At 39.8% G+C, this 17765-nt stretch overlaps 1 protein-coding gene across 3 annotated transcripts in view; it reads left to right on the forward strand.

Annotated features, from left to right (window-relative positions):
- The window catches only part of Heatr5b (HEAT repeat containing 5B), a 77137-nt gene that overhangs the window by 29226 nt on the left and 30146 nt on the right, over positions 1-17765 (forward strand). For all 3 annotated transcript variants that reach the window (XM_050163509.1, XM_050163510.1, XM_050163511.1), the window contains 7 exons: positions 382-572; positions 2584-2743; positions 5722-5911; positions 6645-6814; positions 14552-14696; positions 15098-15337; positions 15763-16014. In XM_050163509.1, coding sequence (XP_050019466.1) covers positions 382-572; positions 2584-2743; positions 5722-5911; positions 6645-6814; positions 14552-14696; positions 15098-15337; positions 15763-16014 — 1348 coding nt within the window. The remainder of the gene's footprint in view (positions 1-381; positions 573-2583; positions 2744-5721; positions 5912-6644; positions 6815-14551; positions 14697-15097; positions 15338-15762; positions 16015-17765) is intronic.

Raw genomic sequence — 17765 nt, forward strand, 5'->3', positions numbered from 1 at the left:
CCTTGCGTTTCTCCAGCTTCATCCTCCTAAGTAGCTGAACAACAACTTGGAACCACATATTGTTTTGTGCTGAATTTTATACAAATGAATCAGTTTCATACTCACTAAAGTATTGATGTTTAGTGCTCAATTTAATCTTATAGTATCCTTTATGCCCCAAAGAATATTGAGTAGAAATTCTGCCATGAACTGAGGTTATTAGTAACATGTTCTGAAGTCACATTAGGACGTGATCACAGACCACCTAGTAGGTGTCAGCCCCAGGTGTAGCGTATGTAATCTGTAAAGATACCTGGATTTCCCAAGATCGCAACATATCTTTTTCTTTGTTCAGTATGAATTATGAATCAATATCATTATTCTTCTTTAAAATCAATATAGGGCTTAGCTGAAAACAAGAGCACTTTAGGACCTGAGGAAGTTCGTAAATCTGCTCTGACACTGGTTATGGGCGCTCTTGACAACCCAAACCCCATCTTACGGTGTGCAGCAGGGGAAGCCCTTGGAAGAATGGCTCAGGTGGTGGGAGAGGCATCTTTTATTGCTCGAATGGCCCAGTACAGCTTTGACAAGTAAGTGTGTCTCCTAAAACGTTTCTCAACCAGTCATGATGTCTTTTAAGCATTCAGCAACTGTTACCTAGACTATGTATGTATTTCCCACATGACTTACAGCAAGGGGCAATTTTATAATAATCTTAATTTGTAGTTCAGTGGTTTATGGCCCTCTAGATTCTGGGAGAGATGTAATGTGTTAAGAACTTCTAAAGAGGACCTGGCTTCTATCTAGCTTTTGGAATCAAGAGCGTTCAGTCACGACTTCCCCATCATGTCATCCACAGGCGCCTGCCAGTGTCCTCTCTTCTTTCTGCCTTGCTTTACCCCACTTTTCTCTTCTTTTGCTTACTTCCTGGAATAAGGTCTCATTTTAGAGGAGAAAAGGAATAAAGTTAGACTGCAGATTTAAGGGTTATTATGCATGCTAGCTATGAAGAGTAATCTCAGGGTCCAGACAAGCCTGACTAGATGAGAACTGTGGTTTCAGTGGTGTTTAGTGTGTGCTCAAGTAGAGACGCTAAAGATCAGAAGACCTAGAAATAACACAAGAGTCAAATAAATTATCCTTTCTAACTCATGTATTTTAAACAATAAATGTATTAATCATGCCATAATATTAGCAAGAGAAAAAGAATTAAAATATTTTTGAACTCTTAGAAAATAGCTTTTATCTTTTTCACATTCGAATGGCAGCTTCGTTGGTTATAAGATAACATCTCTGATGCCGTGGTAAGATCCCTGACAAAGCCACTGAAGCAAGGAAGGATGTATTCTGACTCAGGGTGTGAGGGTTCTAGTCCTCCTCCTGGAAGGGGCATGGTAGCAGGAGCATGAGGGCAGTTTCCACCGTGTCCATAATCAGGAAGTAGAGAGAGTTTTGGTCTCAGTATAGTTGCTTTGGTTACTGAACAGCTAAAACATATCTTCACCAAACTGATGAGTACTGTTAAGTATGTATTTTACATCAGATTTTCAGACTCGGTTTGAAAAACAGTATAAGATATCTCAGTAATTTGTTAATTACATATGGTATTTTAATATTTTGCTGTTACCTTATTAAAGTTAGTTTCCATTATTTTTTCTGTTTTGGTAGAAGTATATTAAAAGTTATATGTGTGATATATTTTAATTGACCATTGTGTTATGTTTATATGATGGTTACATACAGTGTCCAATGATCATGGTATATGTGACACTTTAAATTGGTGAGTTTTAATGCCAGGTGTGATGGCTCATGCCTGTAATAACATTTGGAAGTCTAAGGTGGAATTGCCATGAGTTAGAGGCTAGACTGTGTAAATTGATGAGTTCTGCATAAAAAGTACATCTCAATGTAAATTATTTTAAAAATTATATGCAATATTTCTTTTACTTTTAAAATTTACTAAAAATATATCTCTGAGACTGAAGAAATGGCTCAGCAATTAAGAATACTTACTACTTCTTGAGAAGACCCAAGTTTAATTCTCAGCACCCACAGCAGGCAGCTTACAATTTCCTATAACTCCACTCTTGGGGATCCAGTGCCCTCTGCTGGTCTCTGGGGGTACCCACATAAAATTTACCTACATGTGAATAAAAATAAGTCTTTTATATGCATATATAAAGTATGTAGAAATTTGTCCATTTTATAGAGACTTTGGTTATAAGTAGCTGGGGTATAGCTCAGTGATGGAGTGCTTGCTTAGTGTACACAAAACCTAGGACTTAATCCCTATCACTTCAAAAACAAGACAAAATAAAAAAAAATTCTTAATTTAATTTATTATGTTGTGTCTTCTCGGGATGTAGTTTCTTTTCCTTGGCACTAGGGATAGAACCTAGGACTTTGTACACACTGAGTGTGTTTTCTGTCAGTGAGCCTCAGCCCCACGAATACTTTGTAAATTTTATGTTCAAAGTCAATTATAAAGACTATTGTTCTATTACTTTCCAGAATGTTTTCCTTTTATGTGTGAGATTCATAATAAGACTGTTACTAGAGGAAAATGGAGCAAACAATTCCTGTTGCATCATGTTTTGTCAGGCTGAAGTCGGCTCGAGATGTCGTATCCAGGACTGGTCATTCCCTGGCCCTCGGTTGTTTGCACCGTTATGTCGGTGGCATAGGTTCGGGACAACACCTAAAAACCAGTGTCAGCATCTTATTGGCTCTAGCTCAAGATGGGACATCCCCTGAAGTTCAGGTACACAGTATTAAAGTATTTTTCTACAGTTGCTTTTGAGACAAGGTCTTCCTGTTCTTCACAAACTGACCTCAAACTCTATTCACCTGACTCAGACTCCTGAGTGCTAGGATCACAGGAATGTGCCTGACACAAAATTTTTAAATGATGTCTATGACAGAAAAGTTAGTAGAACACATGTACTATATGCTCTTTCCTTGTTATTTCAGCTTATTTGCCATAAACATTAGCAAGAATTTTATTTTTTAATATAATCTTCAAAGTCTACCTTTTACTCTTAATTAAGCCTATTCATCTGTATGTGTATACTTATGTGTGTATGTATACAGATAGATAGATAGACAGATAGATAGATAGATAGATAGATAGATAGATAGATAGATAGATAGATGTAGCTTTTTAAGTTCTTTGAGAATATCATACAATATATTTAGATCATATTCACCCTCTCCTAACTCTTTCTCAATTCACTACCCCCTTCCCTTCCCACCCCAAAATTTTGTTGTTGTTGTTTTTTAATCCTTCAAGACCAGTTTGTACTTCCTAAATCTTCTTTGATGTGTGGTCTTCTACTGGAGGCTACATACACTTAGAGAAAACGGTTCTCCCTTTCCCTGCAGCCGACAATTGCCAGTATCTGCATGGCTTCAGCTCCTCTTTCTTTTCTGTTGTTTGATCTTGCTTGTACATGCTTTTGAAATTCCTATGAATTCATATCTGCAGCTTCCCTGCTGTGTCCAGAAGAAATGTTCTCTTATACTCTTACTCTCTTTCTGCCTCCTCTTGTGCAGTGATCTGTAAGCTTTGGGGTGTGGTGTAGGAGAATTGTCTGTATTCTGTCAATCATATTTTAAATAAACACTGATTGGCCAGGCAGGAAATATAGGTGGGGAAACCAGACAGGAAGTAGAAATGATGTAATAAGAACAGGAGAATTCTGGGAAGGAGGAAGTTGATTCCTCCCTCTCCTGCCCAGACCACCAAAGCAGCAGAATGTGATCTGCCCCATTGAAAAAAGGTACTGAGCCACATGGCTAACATAGATCAGAAAAATGGGTTAATCAAGATGTGAGGGTTAAGCCGGGCGGTGGTGGCGCACGCCTTTAATCCCAACACTCGGGAGGCAGAGGCAGGCGGATCTCTGTGAGTTCGAGACCAGCCTGGTCTACAGAGCTAGTTCCAGGACAGGCTCCAAAGCCACAGAGAAACCCTGTCTCGAAAAACCAAAAAAAAAAAAAAAAAAAAAGATTTGAGGGTTAGCCAGTGAGAGGCTAGAGCTAATGGGCCAATCAGCTTTATAACTTATAGAGACCTATGTGTGATTTTCGTTGGGGTTACCGGGCAGGACAGAAACCCCCAACAAACAAGCAGGACCCCATCCATGTTACAGAACCGGGCGGGACAGAAAACAACAACAAACAGGACCCTCCATGTTACAGGGTTGGAAGTCTGTACATTCCCTTTGGGGATGAGAATTAGTTCTGCAATTTTTTATTCACTGCACTTGGGCCAGTTGTGGGTCACTGTGTTAGTCTCCAACCACTGCAAATAGAAGGCAGATTGAGATACGCATTGATCTATAAATACAATGATCGATCACTAAGCATCAGTTTAATAGTATCATTTAACTCCACAGTAGTAATAGATGTCCCCTACAGCTTAGGACCATCAAGATATAGGTTCTTAGCCTGATAATGGTGGCAGGCATGATTTCATCTTATAGAATAGAATTTAAATCCAATCAGAAATAGTTGGTTACTCCTATGATGTTCATGCCACTATTCCAATAGTGGCCATGTCTTCCCTGGCCATTCATTCTTGTAGCTTGCAGCATTCATAACTGGATATGACTGATGATTAGTCTCTTCTGGTAGAACCTTCCAAGACTATGCAGCTAGCCAGTGTGATGAAGCTTCTAGGTCCATACCAGTGTAATTTTGCCCTGGTCTATGACTCACAAATCTACTATCTTCATCAATAGAATCTTACTTTTCCTATTGATTAGTTCAAAAGTGTAATCAGGAACAATGTCAAAAATCTGTTAATTTTTTTTTGCGGGGGAGGGTCTATGGGGCCTCAATGGCCAATGACTCTAAAAGAACAAACTCGTGCCTGTCAGTAGGCTTCTATTTTTCAGCCTCTTGTCCAGTAGGATCATTGTTGCCCTGTTATAGTGCTTTTAACTGCGGAGCCATCTCTCCAACCCCATATATCTTTTTTGAAAGGTCTTTAGTGTTATTTAGTTTATTTCTCCCATATTCCTTCCCCTACCCCACCTTCCATACTGCAACCCCAGTTTAACCCTTTCTGCTCCACTATTCTCTTTTAATCCTTTACACTAGTGCTATTTCCCTTCCCTTGTAAGTCCCTCCACTTGATCTCATGGTTAATTTATGACCTCTATGAATATTTCAAAATCACATATATCTGAGGATTCAGTGCCAACTTCTGTCAGTGAGAGAAAACATAGCATTTGTCTTTCTAGATCTGCAGTAGCAATTAGAATGATTGTTTACAGCACCACACATTTACCTGCAATCTTCGTAATTCACATATATACTTTTAAGCATATTTATTGTTTATTGTATTTTAGTTTTTGTACTTATATTATTAGGTTGGTTGATACATAATTAGCTTCATTTCCCCTCTTGTTTCCAGTTTTACCACAGCCCAGGTTTTAGGGTCTCTGAATCACATTTACTCCTTGAGTATTTTTTTTTTTTTAACCTTTGTTGTTTCTCAGGCATCTCATGCTTAAGCAAATATAGCTGCAGTGAAACTTTAAGAGTACACACATGGTGCTACATGACAGCAGTTGGAAGGTAGGGATCACATCTTCAAGGCCAGCCCACGACACAGCAAAACTCTGTCTCAGAACATGTTTAAAAATATTCACATGACTGCAACAACTTAGCATACTCTATTCAGTGTACTGCAGTTGTTCCTTACGACTGAAATAGACTTGTGTTTTCTTGTAGACTTGGTCTCTTCATTCACTTGCCTTGATAGTAGATTCCAGCGGCCCAATGTACCGTGGATACGTGGAACCCACATTGTCTCTAGTTCTCACCTTGCTGTTGACAGTTCCACCTTCACACACAGAAGTCCATCAGTGTCTGGGCAGGTGTTTAGGTGCAATAATAACTACTGTTGGGCCAGAACTGCAAGGTAAGTAAATTCATTTTAAACTAAAGAAAGCCCATGGGCAATTACTGTTCCCTCAATTTCCTCAGTGTCACCATCATGTTGCTTGCAAACCTTTTTAATAATTTTCATTTATTAATTAATCCACAAAAGGAGGTCAACTTTGTATTGTCATCATTTAATGATCACACAGTTGAGCAGTATGTATTACCTCCATTTTATAGACAGAATATGAAAGTAGAGAGGACTATGAACTTCCAAGGTTTTGTTTTGTGCATGATCCTGTGATTTCCTTGACTGGTGTATGTACATAAAATTATTTAATTCACGTTAGAAGAAAAATTTAAATACCTATATTTGTAATTAAACTACTATGCAGAAAATATGTAACATTTTTCTTTAATTACCGCAAGAAGATTTTTATTATTCAAATAGTATTTAAAATTATCATAATGAAAATTGTAGCATTTGTTAAGCAGAGAACCACAAAATGAAAAATCTTCTGGTTATTTGGCGGAAGATTGGTGGTTATAAAGGTTAGTATGACTTTTTTTTAAAGGAATATGTTTCTAAGACATGAATTATTGCCTTGTAAATACAGTTGTGTTTCGAAGTCATATTTGGAGACTATTCAGAGTATTTAAGCAGACTGAATAGTGATTGAAAGAAGGAGTCATCTAGAAGATGGTTCCCCCAGGAGTGTTTTTGAGACACTGATAACAGTTGTATTTTACTTCGTCTTTCATTTTCCGGTTAGGAAATGCAGCGACTATTTCTACCATCCGCTCCTCCTGCCTGGTGGGCTGTGCGATCACCCAGGACCATTCCGACTCTCTCGTTCAGGCAGCTGCCATCTCTTGCCTTCAACAGCTTCACATGTTTGCCCCACGGCATGTCAATCTGTCTAGCCTTGTTCCTAGCCTTTGTGTAAGTATACAGCTATGTTGTTTCATTGTTTTATTTTTGGAGCTTTAAAGTGTCTTTACCAAAAGGCCAAATTGGACCAAAACAAAACAAATATGTTAGATGGGGATCAGAAGTTTAAGGTGTGATATGCAAGATAGGATTTAGTTTGTAGACTAGCACAGCATCCATGTGTCCAAGGGGAAATGTAGAGGGCCCTGCATGAGAAGTGTAATATGCTTAAAGAACCAGTTATTATGTGGTTAAACCTGGGAGAAGATGGGAGTGTAGACAGAGAAAAGAAAGCTGTGGCTGAGCAGTCAGCCAGGCGGAGGATCATGCAGACCTCATAGATAGTAAGACGTTAGACTTTGTTCTGTAAGCTATGAGGAACCATTTACAAGGAAGTCACATGGTCAGAACTGTCCTTTCCCCCATTCTGTTCTTGCTGTGCAGTGGAGACTGGACTGCTCTACAATAGGGTAAGGGTTTTGGTATTGTAGGAGCAGGATGATAAGGGTTTTTCCAATTTTAGGTTGGTTTTAATTAGAATAAAGGAAAAAAGATGGATTCAGATGATATTTAAGAGGGAGAATTGACAGAATGAGTTGATTAGTTGGCTCTCAGGGGAAAGTAAGAAGGATGTGTTTAGTGTTCTGACCTGAGCATGGTGATGGAATTCCTTTGACTGGCATTGTTGGGCAAAGCTGGGGATTGTGGATAATGTGGCTGATTACATGAGCCTGTAGCTCAGATGAAAGAAGGTGGATTAGAGAAGTGAGTTTGGGAGCCTAAACATTTTAGATGAGCTATGGAAGTGGATGAGAGCATCAGTGAGAATGCTGAATGAACAACCCAGCATCTTCGAAATATAAAAGAGAGAGAATTAAGAGGTAACGGGAAGAGAAAGAGGAGGGTGACAATAACGTAAGACAGATGAAAGGAAAGTTAGAGGTGTGCGTTCAGAAGCCAGGTGGAGGCACAGGGAGCCTGCCCCCGCACTGACAAGGATGACAAGAGCTGGAATGTGCCCTTGGACTTTGTCACATGCTTCTTAGCAAGAACTCACTGGAGGAACAATGGAAGTGGAAGCCTAAGTGTGCACTACCATTGAGTTAGAGATGGAGGAAAAGAGCTGCTCCTGACATTTGTTTGTCAAGAAGAGGATGGGGATGCTGGTGCTGGAGAGATGACTCCGCAGTTAGGAACATGAACTGCTGGGACCCAGGTTCAATTTTCCAGCACCACGTGATAGCTAACAGCTGTCTGTAACTTTAGTTCCAGGGCATCCAGCACTGTCTTCTGGCCCCTCAGGTATTGCCTGCACACGATACACAGAAATATATGCTACACATAATAAAAATAACATTTTTTTAAGTTTTAAATAAAGAAGACAGGGTCCAGGGGATAGGAGATGCTTTTCCTCCTGTCATAGCGGTTTGTGAGCCTGTTACCATGCTCATGTGAGGGAGCCAAGAGAGGGGGAGTGGTAAGCATCTGGGAAAGAAAGGGAATACTTAGTAATCCAAGTGAGAGAATAATTAGTAATCCAAGTGCATTTTAGTTGAACAGAGTTTCCAGGGCCCAAGTAATGTGATAGCCCATTCAATGCAAACTGGCTAAAAGGAGATGGACGTAGCTAAAGGTGGGCTTAGAGATTTGGCGTCTGGAAACTAAGGATGTTGCCTGATGATTTTATATTAATAGTGAAAGGTGAGATTAACTTCTATGAAGAGGGAATCTGAAGTTAAGGAGAATGGGATATAGGAAACTGAACTACCTGGAGAATTCCAAGATTCTCTGGGAGAACAGGGGCTCTACCAGATTAATAGACTAATGACATGCTATCGCTCCAGTGTGTGATTTGTGATGAGATCAGTTTTGCTTAGGTTGGGGTTTTTTTTATTCAGCAACTGTAAATGAGTTAGGTGAAGACCGTAAGAAACCAGACTTCTATACCTTCATAGGTAGACTTTGACCATGCGGAATAGATAAAAGGCATCAGCATAGAGAAGGAGTATGGATGAGGCAGTGCTGAAATGATGGCGTCTTATCTGGACAGGGAGGAGAGGAAACCAAGAGGAGGCTGGAGGAAGCCACAGTAGATGTCACCACTGGAGGCTATTGTTGAGGTGAAAGGAAGACCCTGTAAGATAATAAAGGGCAAGATGATACATACTTGGTTTGGTGTGGTATAATTAGTTTTACTCAATAAAGCAATGCTCCTATTTTACATTAGGGAGAATTCAACAAGTCCCAAACCATCAAGGAGTTTGAGTAAGATACAAGGTAGAACCAAATGCATATGACATGTATGTAAAATGTATATAGAAAGAAAACAGCAGAGTATCAGTGTGTGTTACATCCCCCTTTATAATAGGAAACTGAGCATTCTGCCAGAAGCTGTGACCTAATGTGAGCTGTGGGGTCATAGGTGGTGTCTGTTGCTCGCCGGTACAGCTCAGACAGGACTGTGGCCATGAAGACACAGACTTGCCTTTCAGGGTTTTCTGGTTTCTCTCTCCATTTGTTTCTTTTTTGAAAACATTTTTTAAAATCTTGGTGTGTATATATGAGTGTGAGCATGTGTGTATCAAAGTGTGCAAATGAAGGTCAAAGAGCAACTTTAGGCCGTCAACCTTCCATCTTGTTTGAGACTGGGTCTCTTGTTGATCTGTACACAAGGCTCGGTGGCCTTCAGACTTCCAGGAATGCTCCTGTCTCCACCTGCAGTATCTCAGTAGGAGCTTTGGGATGACGGATGCGTGCACAACTGTGTTCAACTTTTGCCTAAGTTCTGGGGATATAAACTTAGGTTCTCAGGCTTGAGTGGCAAGTGCTTTACCCCCATTGAGTCCCCATCTTTTTCTTCTTTAAATTTTATTATGCTATAGAGGTTGACAAAACAGTTAAAAGGATCTAGTAAAATAAAAACTGATTTCTTAACTGAGTGGAGTTTATCACCAAGCCACAGGGAACACAATGAGTTTCCTATGTTTAGCACAAGATAATGTTTCCAAGCTGGGTTCCTTAGTGGAACATCTGGGGTTTTATTGCAGACATGCTGGAATACTTTCCTGAACCTCTTCCAAAAGACTGGGTAAGTGAGCTTATTGTCAGCTGGGGAAGGAGATGGCATAGCAGACTAGAGAAGGGGCATTCAAGTGGTTGCCCTATTGAAACATTGCCCAAAGCCTCTCATGCAGTTTGCATTTGCCAGATGCTCTGACACTTGCTAAAAATAGTCTGTATGTGCATTAATTCCAAGTAATGAATTGGATTCGGACTTTTGTAGATTCATGTCAGTTCTATTGTGCTTGTCATCAGAGATGGCCATATTATGTGCGGCCATGTGTAGTACCGAAAACAAAAGAAATATGGTTTTTTTTCAGAAAATGTGTTGAGAGGTACATTTTATCATAGTAGTTAACAAATTAATTAAATATGATTAGGACTAGAACTGTTCAAAATGTATTTCTGAAAGCACAAGTGCCATTCTGAATTTTAATGATTCTGTACTTGGAAACAACTGCTTTGTCTGTCATGTGACCACAGTTGTTCTTGTCTAGACAAAATTGTTGCATTTGCGTCATCTAGAATAATTTTAGAAATTATCAGTGAATGATTTTCAAGTTGAAATTTATCTTTATGGTTAAGTAAATGTTCTTTAGCCAGGCATGTGGTACACACCTATTATCTCAGCACTCAGGAGGCAAAGACAGCAGTTCTTTATGAGATTGAGGCCAGCCTGGTTCTATATAGTGTGTTCCAGGCCAACCAGAGCTTCATCGTGAGACTCAGCTTGGAAAGAAAAAGGTTTCTATGTGTCATTGCCGAAAGAGCCCACCCACCTATGTGTAGAAGCAGCAGCACTGCGAATCGATCCCATAGCCAACCTTTTTGTCGACAATTAGAATTAAGTCCTGAAGGAACTGTGTCATTTCTTATCAACACACAGCTGTATAAAATTGGTGGTGCAGTCTATCTTGGGTTTCATCATATATTCTCATATCATCAAATTATTCCTAATTGTAAGATCAATACATGAAAACCCAATTCTTTATCCTTCTAGAAATCTTGCCAAAAATGATTTTATTGCATTAAAATACCTTGGCAAAACAAACCATGGATGTTATAATGCCATTTGCTCCTAAGTTGCTCTATCCTCAGCTTTGATAAATGAAAAATCACACTTATCTAGAGATTATGCATACACTAATGTATCAGTTTTGACCAAACAGCAATCATTTTCTTTAACTTTTACTTTTCCTTGTAATTGATGATTTTTTTTAAATACAGATGCTCCTTGGCTCATGAAAGGATTAGGTCTAGATAAATACTTAAGTTAAAAATATCAGAAGTTGAATATGCATGTATGACCCTTAACCTGCTGGACAGCATGACTGAGCAAAACCGTGATTTTTGTGCACAGTGCTGGCTGCTGATACAGATGACCTCATGGCTGACTATGAGAGTATGTAGAAGGAGCTGCGGGCAGCTTCCCGCCACCCGGCTCCCAGCCACCTAGCTAGCTTATGCCCCGAAATAACAACACGGAAACTGTATTCTTTTAAACACTGCTTGGCCCATTAGCTCTAGCCTCTTACTGGCTAACTCTCACATCTTGATTAACCCATGTCTAATAATGTGTGTAGCACCACAAGGTGGTGTCTTACCGGGAAAGATTCAGCATGTCTGACCTGGTGGCTGGCTGCATCGCATCTGGCCCAGAGAGGAGAGGCCTGGTGATTGTCTCACTTTCCTCTTCCTCCCAGCATTCTGTTCTGTCTACTCCACCCACCTAAGGGCTGGCCGATCAAATGGACCAAAGCAGTTTCTTTATTAACCAATGACCTTCCTCCATCAAGAGTAGGCTTGGTGCTGGTGCTGAGCATCATCAGAGGGTCTTACCACACATTCCTTGACTGTGAAAAAGTCAGATTTCCAAACATGGTTTGGGCTTAATGTGTATCACTACTATTATAATTCAAAAAAAGCTCTAAGTCAAACTGCTGTGTCAGAGACCATCTACAAACTCCAGAAGACAAGTTTCCAGTATCCAGAATTACATTAATCCATTTTAATTGTTTTTAGTGTGTTTGTGTGTGCGCGTGTGCATGCTTGCATGAGTTTATGCACATCAAATGCTACAGAGGCCAGAAGAAGACTTCAAATACCCTGGAACTGGAATTATAGACAGTTGGCAGCTCTTGGGTTCTGGCAACTGAACTAAGGTCCTCTGTAAGAAGGTCCACCAATTTTAAATGCTGAGCCACCTCTCCTGCGCCCCATTTTTGTGGTCTTATAACTTATGGCCATGGAATCACAGTTCATTGTAGAAGGACACTAGAACTGGAAAACAAGACTGTACTGCATCTCTAATGTCATAGATGTAAAGACAGAGGAAAAATTGAACACTGGGGACACTGAAATGAAGCTTTTAAAAACTCGTAAGCAAGTGTGGTTGCACATGCCTGTGATCCCAATATTTGGTGGGGAGAGACCAAGGATTTGGAATTTAAGGCCATGTTCAACTGCATTGTGAGATAGAATTCAGTGTGTCTACCTGACGCCCTGTCTCAAAATCAAAGGCAAATAAAACACTTTATAGACTGGGATGTTTAATTTAAATTTCTCTTTGGTTGGCTAGTCAACATATTTGTTGGATGTATTTTCTTTCTCTATAATTATCACATAATTAAAGTTTATAGTATTTTACTTAAACTGATTCTAAAAGATAACTGTGTAAGATAGGAACATTCTACACATAAAACATTCAAAATTGCATGACCAAGTGATGGTGTTCTTTCCATTTGATATGACTACACCTTATACTTTCTAGTTTAGGGTATGTGAACGTTTGGGAAATCTGTATTTTAGAAAGAAAAGTAGATAATTTTTAATTTTTAATCAGGATTTTCTCCTCTCGGTTACATTTTACTTTTCTTAATATTTGATAAGGATTTCATAGGCTGGTTTTATACACGTATGTATATCTTAAGTAAAAGGTTGTTCTTCAAAAGAAAAAAAAGATGTCCTTTTTAAGTTTTAAAAACTTATTAATTTATGTGTATGCACGTTTGTGTGCGTGCGTGCATGTGTGTGTGTGTGTGTGTGTTGGTTTATATGTATATGCACGTGGGGGGTATGCTTATGGAGGCCAGAGGAGGGTGTCTGATCTCCTAGACCTGGAATCACAGGATGACTTGAGCCTGGGAAGCAGCCTTTGGTCCCTGAAAGAGCAGTGGAGACTGTTAATGTGGGCTGCCTCTCCAGCCCCACAAATGCTGTTCTCTTAGCATAGGATAAACTAGTATTGTGAAGGCTATGTGCTCTGTGTACTATCCCTCTCCCCTCCAGCACTTGTAGCTCAGATTCTTTCTCAAAAGCTTTCTTTTTGTCGAAGCAGTGCATGGATACAATTTATGACAGTATGATGATATTTATTTAGCATTTAGTAAGCAGCTAACCTGCATCTGTATTGATATAAGCATTTTGCTTTTGGTTACATCTTATTTTTAGTGTAATCCTTGAATATTTCATTCCCATTTTACAAATAGGCAAATTTAAGTATAGTCAACAGAGGCAACCAAGACTGAACTGTATTTCTGAACTGTATTTCTGATATTTTACTATGGCTATTGGGGTGTACTATATTTATTTTTGTATGGACAGTCTGGATGGAATAAGTCTGTACCCAAGCCTCCATTTTTAGTTCTTTTTGGTTGGGTTCATGCTTGCTTGATTTTTGTTTTATTTAATTTTTTTTAATAAATATTCTCCTTCACTCTTTTTTTTTTAATGTACACAGTGTTCAGCCTCCATGTATGTCTGATTTCATTACAGATGGTTGTGAGCCACCATGTGGGTTGCTGGGAATTGAACTCAGGACCTCTGGAAGAGCAGCCAGTGCTCTTAACCTCTGAGCCATCTCTCCAGCCCCTCTCCTTCACTCTTATTTCTTACTGTATGTTCTGTTTGCTTACTTTCTGTTCACTGCATTACTTTCTGTGTACTTGTAGATGACAATATTCCAGTGAAACCATTCATAGATTTTAAAAAAGATTTATTTATTTATTATTTATACAACATTCTGCCTCCATGTATGCCAGAAGAGGGCACCAGATCTCATTATAGATGGCTGAAAAGCCACCATGTGGTTGCTGGGAATTGAACTCAGGACCTCTGGAAGAACAGCCAGTGCTGCTCTTAAATTCTGAGCCATCTCTCCAGCCCCATTTATATACTTGAGATGAGCAGACAGTCCTGAATTTCCATACGAGTTTTAGAGAACAGGTCGCAACATAGGTATTTTGATACTGATGTCTTTCCTATATGTCTTATTGATCTGAGTATCTTGCCAAAGTGCTATTATATGATTGTATTACACTTATTTAGAAATTAAAACTTTTCAGTTTTAATTATATGGTTTGTATGTCTGGGTATGGGTATGAGCACATGGTGAGTGCAGGTGCCCAAAGGGGCCAGAGGTGTCAGCTCCCTCCAGGGCTGAAGTTACAGGTGTTCGTGACCTGCCTGACATGGGTGCTGGGAATTGAACCCAGGTCCTCTGGAAGAGCAGCCAGTGCTCTTAACTGCTAAATCATCTTCCAAGCCCCTGATGGTATTTTAAATAACCAGGGTCTTTCGAGAAAGAACCTCTGCAGAAGTAAGGCTTGCTTCCCAAGGATGAGTTCACCGGGTAAATAAACTGAAAGAATGACAGCTATAAACACTGTCCTGCAATTGTTATGCTGACAGGTTCACCTGTGCAGCTCCCACCTGTTACTTCGACGAGCAGCTGTAGCCTGTCTCCGGCAGCTTGCGCAGAGAGAAGCAGCGGAAGTGTGTGAATACGCCATGAGCCTGGCAAAGAATGCAGGGGACAAGGAGAGCGCCGGTGCCAGTGAGTTCTCTGATTATCCAATAGTCTTTCTTTTAAAACTTTTTTCTCTCTCTCTCTTCTCTCTCTCCTCTTTCTTTTTTTCTGAGACAAGATTTCTCTGTGTAACAGCCTTGGCTGTTCCGGAACTCACTGGGAATCACAGAGATCCACCTGCCTCTCTCTCCCAAGTGCTGGGATTAAGGGTGTGTGCCACTAGAACCAGCTGAAAATTTTCATGTTTCTAAGAGTACAGAAAATCAGTTTTAGAAAGCAGGGATTTACCCTTATTGTCAGATTAAATTTTGTTCTACAGTATGTGAGTGGAGATGACAGTCATTGCGAGTAACATGGTAGGCTTGGTCTTTAGTGTCAGTGTTGCCTATAGTGTCTCATACAAACTCACTTGTGAAATCCCTTTTCAGATGTCAGTCCTTTCGTACCTGGAGTTGGTCATCGAGGTGACATCCATTGCCGGCACCAGGGCGTTAATATAACAGACACGGGGCTTGAGGGCCTACTGTTTGGAATGCTAGACCGAGAGACAGACCGAAAACTGTGTTCAGACATTCATGACACACTGGGACACATGCTTTCTTCACTAGCAGTGGAAAAGCTCTCCCGCTGGCTGATGCTTTGTAAAGATGTCCTGGCAGCTTCTAGTGGTACGTATTTAAATGATGTTCTTAAAGTGATGAGAAAATTGTCTTCTGATATATAAACATAGATATGCATCTATATTAATTTGAGCCTACTTTTAAAAATATTGGTAACTTTTATTCACAAGTCCCTGTAAAATGTTGAAGGTTAAATCATAGTATAAACAAATATGCTTTTGAAATATATTTTAAACTTTTTGAAAGTCCAACTTAAATTTTTACATATTAAAAATCCCAGGTTACTCTGTAGTGCAGCACAGCATATAATTCTATCTAAATTTGCAAATGAGATGTGCGTAAAGTTAATTGATGTTATGTCTTCTTTGGTTTTTGTTTAAGAACTTGTCAGTTCCCTTTTTCAGAGTTGAGAATTAGCGGTCTTTCTGAACCTTCATGACGGGAAAGTCACGGTGTCACTGTTCCTGTTGTAGACATGAGTGCAGCAGCCCTCCTGAGCAGTGGCAAAGATGAAGAATCTGAAAAGAAAGATGAGATGGACGACGATACCATGTTTACTACACTGGGCGAGGAAGACAAATCAAAGCCTTTTGTGGCTCCTCGCTGGGCCACGCGGGTATTTGCTGCCGATTGCTTGTGCCGCATCATCAACCTGTGTGAGAATGCGGACCAGGCTCACTTCGACCTTGCCTTGGCGCGTTCTGCTAAACTGCGGAACCCTAAAAGTAAGCGCAAAATCACTTCTTTTCCCCCAAGTATTCTGATCTGTTTGAGGTTTCCGTGTGGCATACTGTAGGCTGCCTTTCGTTTACTGCAAGTCTTCTCACTTGACCTACGTGTCCGTCTGTGGACTGCTTGTTTGTATTTATCTCAAGATGGGTGTAGAAAGGTTAATGCATGCGGCTCTAAATGTCTGTGTGTATGAATTTTAATCATTCACCCAGATTGGAATAACAACACTCACCATTTAGGTTTCCTCAGGAACAGTTCTAGGTTTAACACTTTGTTGTAAAAGAGAAGATAGAACTTTTGGGTCCAAAATCAAATGAACTTTGCTGTTCCCAGCCAAGGAAACAGTCAGAATTCATGAATCCATGGCACTTTCAAACCCTCGTATTTCACATATGAGAATATGTGAAAATTACTATTGGACATCTTTGAAAAGGAAAAATGACATTATTACTGAAAATATCACTTTTTTTAAAAAAACAAACCTTTTATAAGTGTTTTCTACCTTATCTCCTTTGGATCAATATAGAGAATTTTCAAATTGAGCATTAGCCCAAGCAATAAATATCTTCATTTTACAGTTGATGAGATACAGAGAAGCAGAAAGAATTATCTTGTTAGAGGTTCCCTAACCTGCGTTTGGTTGTCTCTCTGTTACCCTGTTGGTTTCTTAATTTGTGTGAATTGACAACACAGAAGTATATATGTTAAAATGCCGTTCATGTTACTGTATATAATGAGCTGCAGAGTTCATAGGTAGATTTAAGACACAGAAAGATGGTAGCAGCGTGCAGTATATGAGACGTGAATCAGAATGTCGGGTACAGAGGGAGCACAGGAAGTATGGCGTCTGTAGTCATGTCATTATTTAGCACATTTAACTGAGTCCTAGTTATTATACATTGGGAATATAAAGAATCAAAACCATTGCCACACCTTGAAAAGAAGCAATAGTCCAGATGATAGATGGATAAGTAGGATATGTCCTGGTAGAAGTGTAGTTCAGGATTTGGGAACATTTTTAAGTGTCATTCATGGTCTAGAGTGATGGCCCAGTGGTTAAGAGCACGTGCTGCTCTTGCAGAAGACCGAGGTTCAGTTCTCAGCATCATCAGGTGACTCTTTTAACTGTAGTGCCAGGGAATCTGATGCCCTCTTCTGATCTCTGTGGGTCTCCATGGGTATTGTACACATTACGTATTTAATCTAAGAGGAGATTGCTCTTCATGTTTGCAGTCTGCTCACGGTATGGTATGTGATGTGATGACCAAGGTTTTCTGTCCCACCCAGTCCAGCAGCCATTAAGTCCCCAAAAATGACACAGAGGTCTACATTAGTGCTACATAGAGCTGATTGGCCCATTAGCTCAGGCTTCTTATTAACTAATTCGTATAACGTTAACCCATAATTTTTGTCTGGGTTAGCCATGTGGCTTTTTCAGCAAGGCAGTCACATCTTGTTTCCTCTGAGGCTGGGTCACAGCTGTGGACTGAAACTTCCCTCTTTCCAGAATTCTCATTGCCCTGCCTCTACTCTCTGTCTGGTTGCCCCACCTGTACTTTCTGCCTGACCAATCAGCATTTTATTAAAAATAATATAAGTGACAAGATAAAAGACCATTGACCCATAGCACTCCTTCCCTCCCCCCCTTTTTTCAAAACAAGAACTCTGAATCGAATCTCCCTTGTTTGGCTTTCTTCCTGACCTTTATCCATAACAACTTGTAACAAAGAAAAACACCCCGTAG

Source organism: Alexandromys fortis, unplaced genomic scaffold (assembly GCF_014885135.2).
Source record: "Alexandromys fortis isolate MF-2015 unplaced genomic scaffold, M_Fortis_MF-2015_v1.1 scaffold_136, whole genome shotgun sequence".
In the NCBI taxonomy this organism is placed as follows: domain Eukaryota; kingdom Metazoa; phylum Chordata; class Mammalia; order Rodentia; family Cricetidae; genus Alexandromys; species Alexandromys fortis.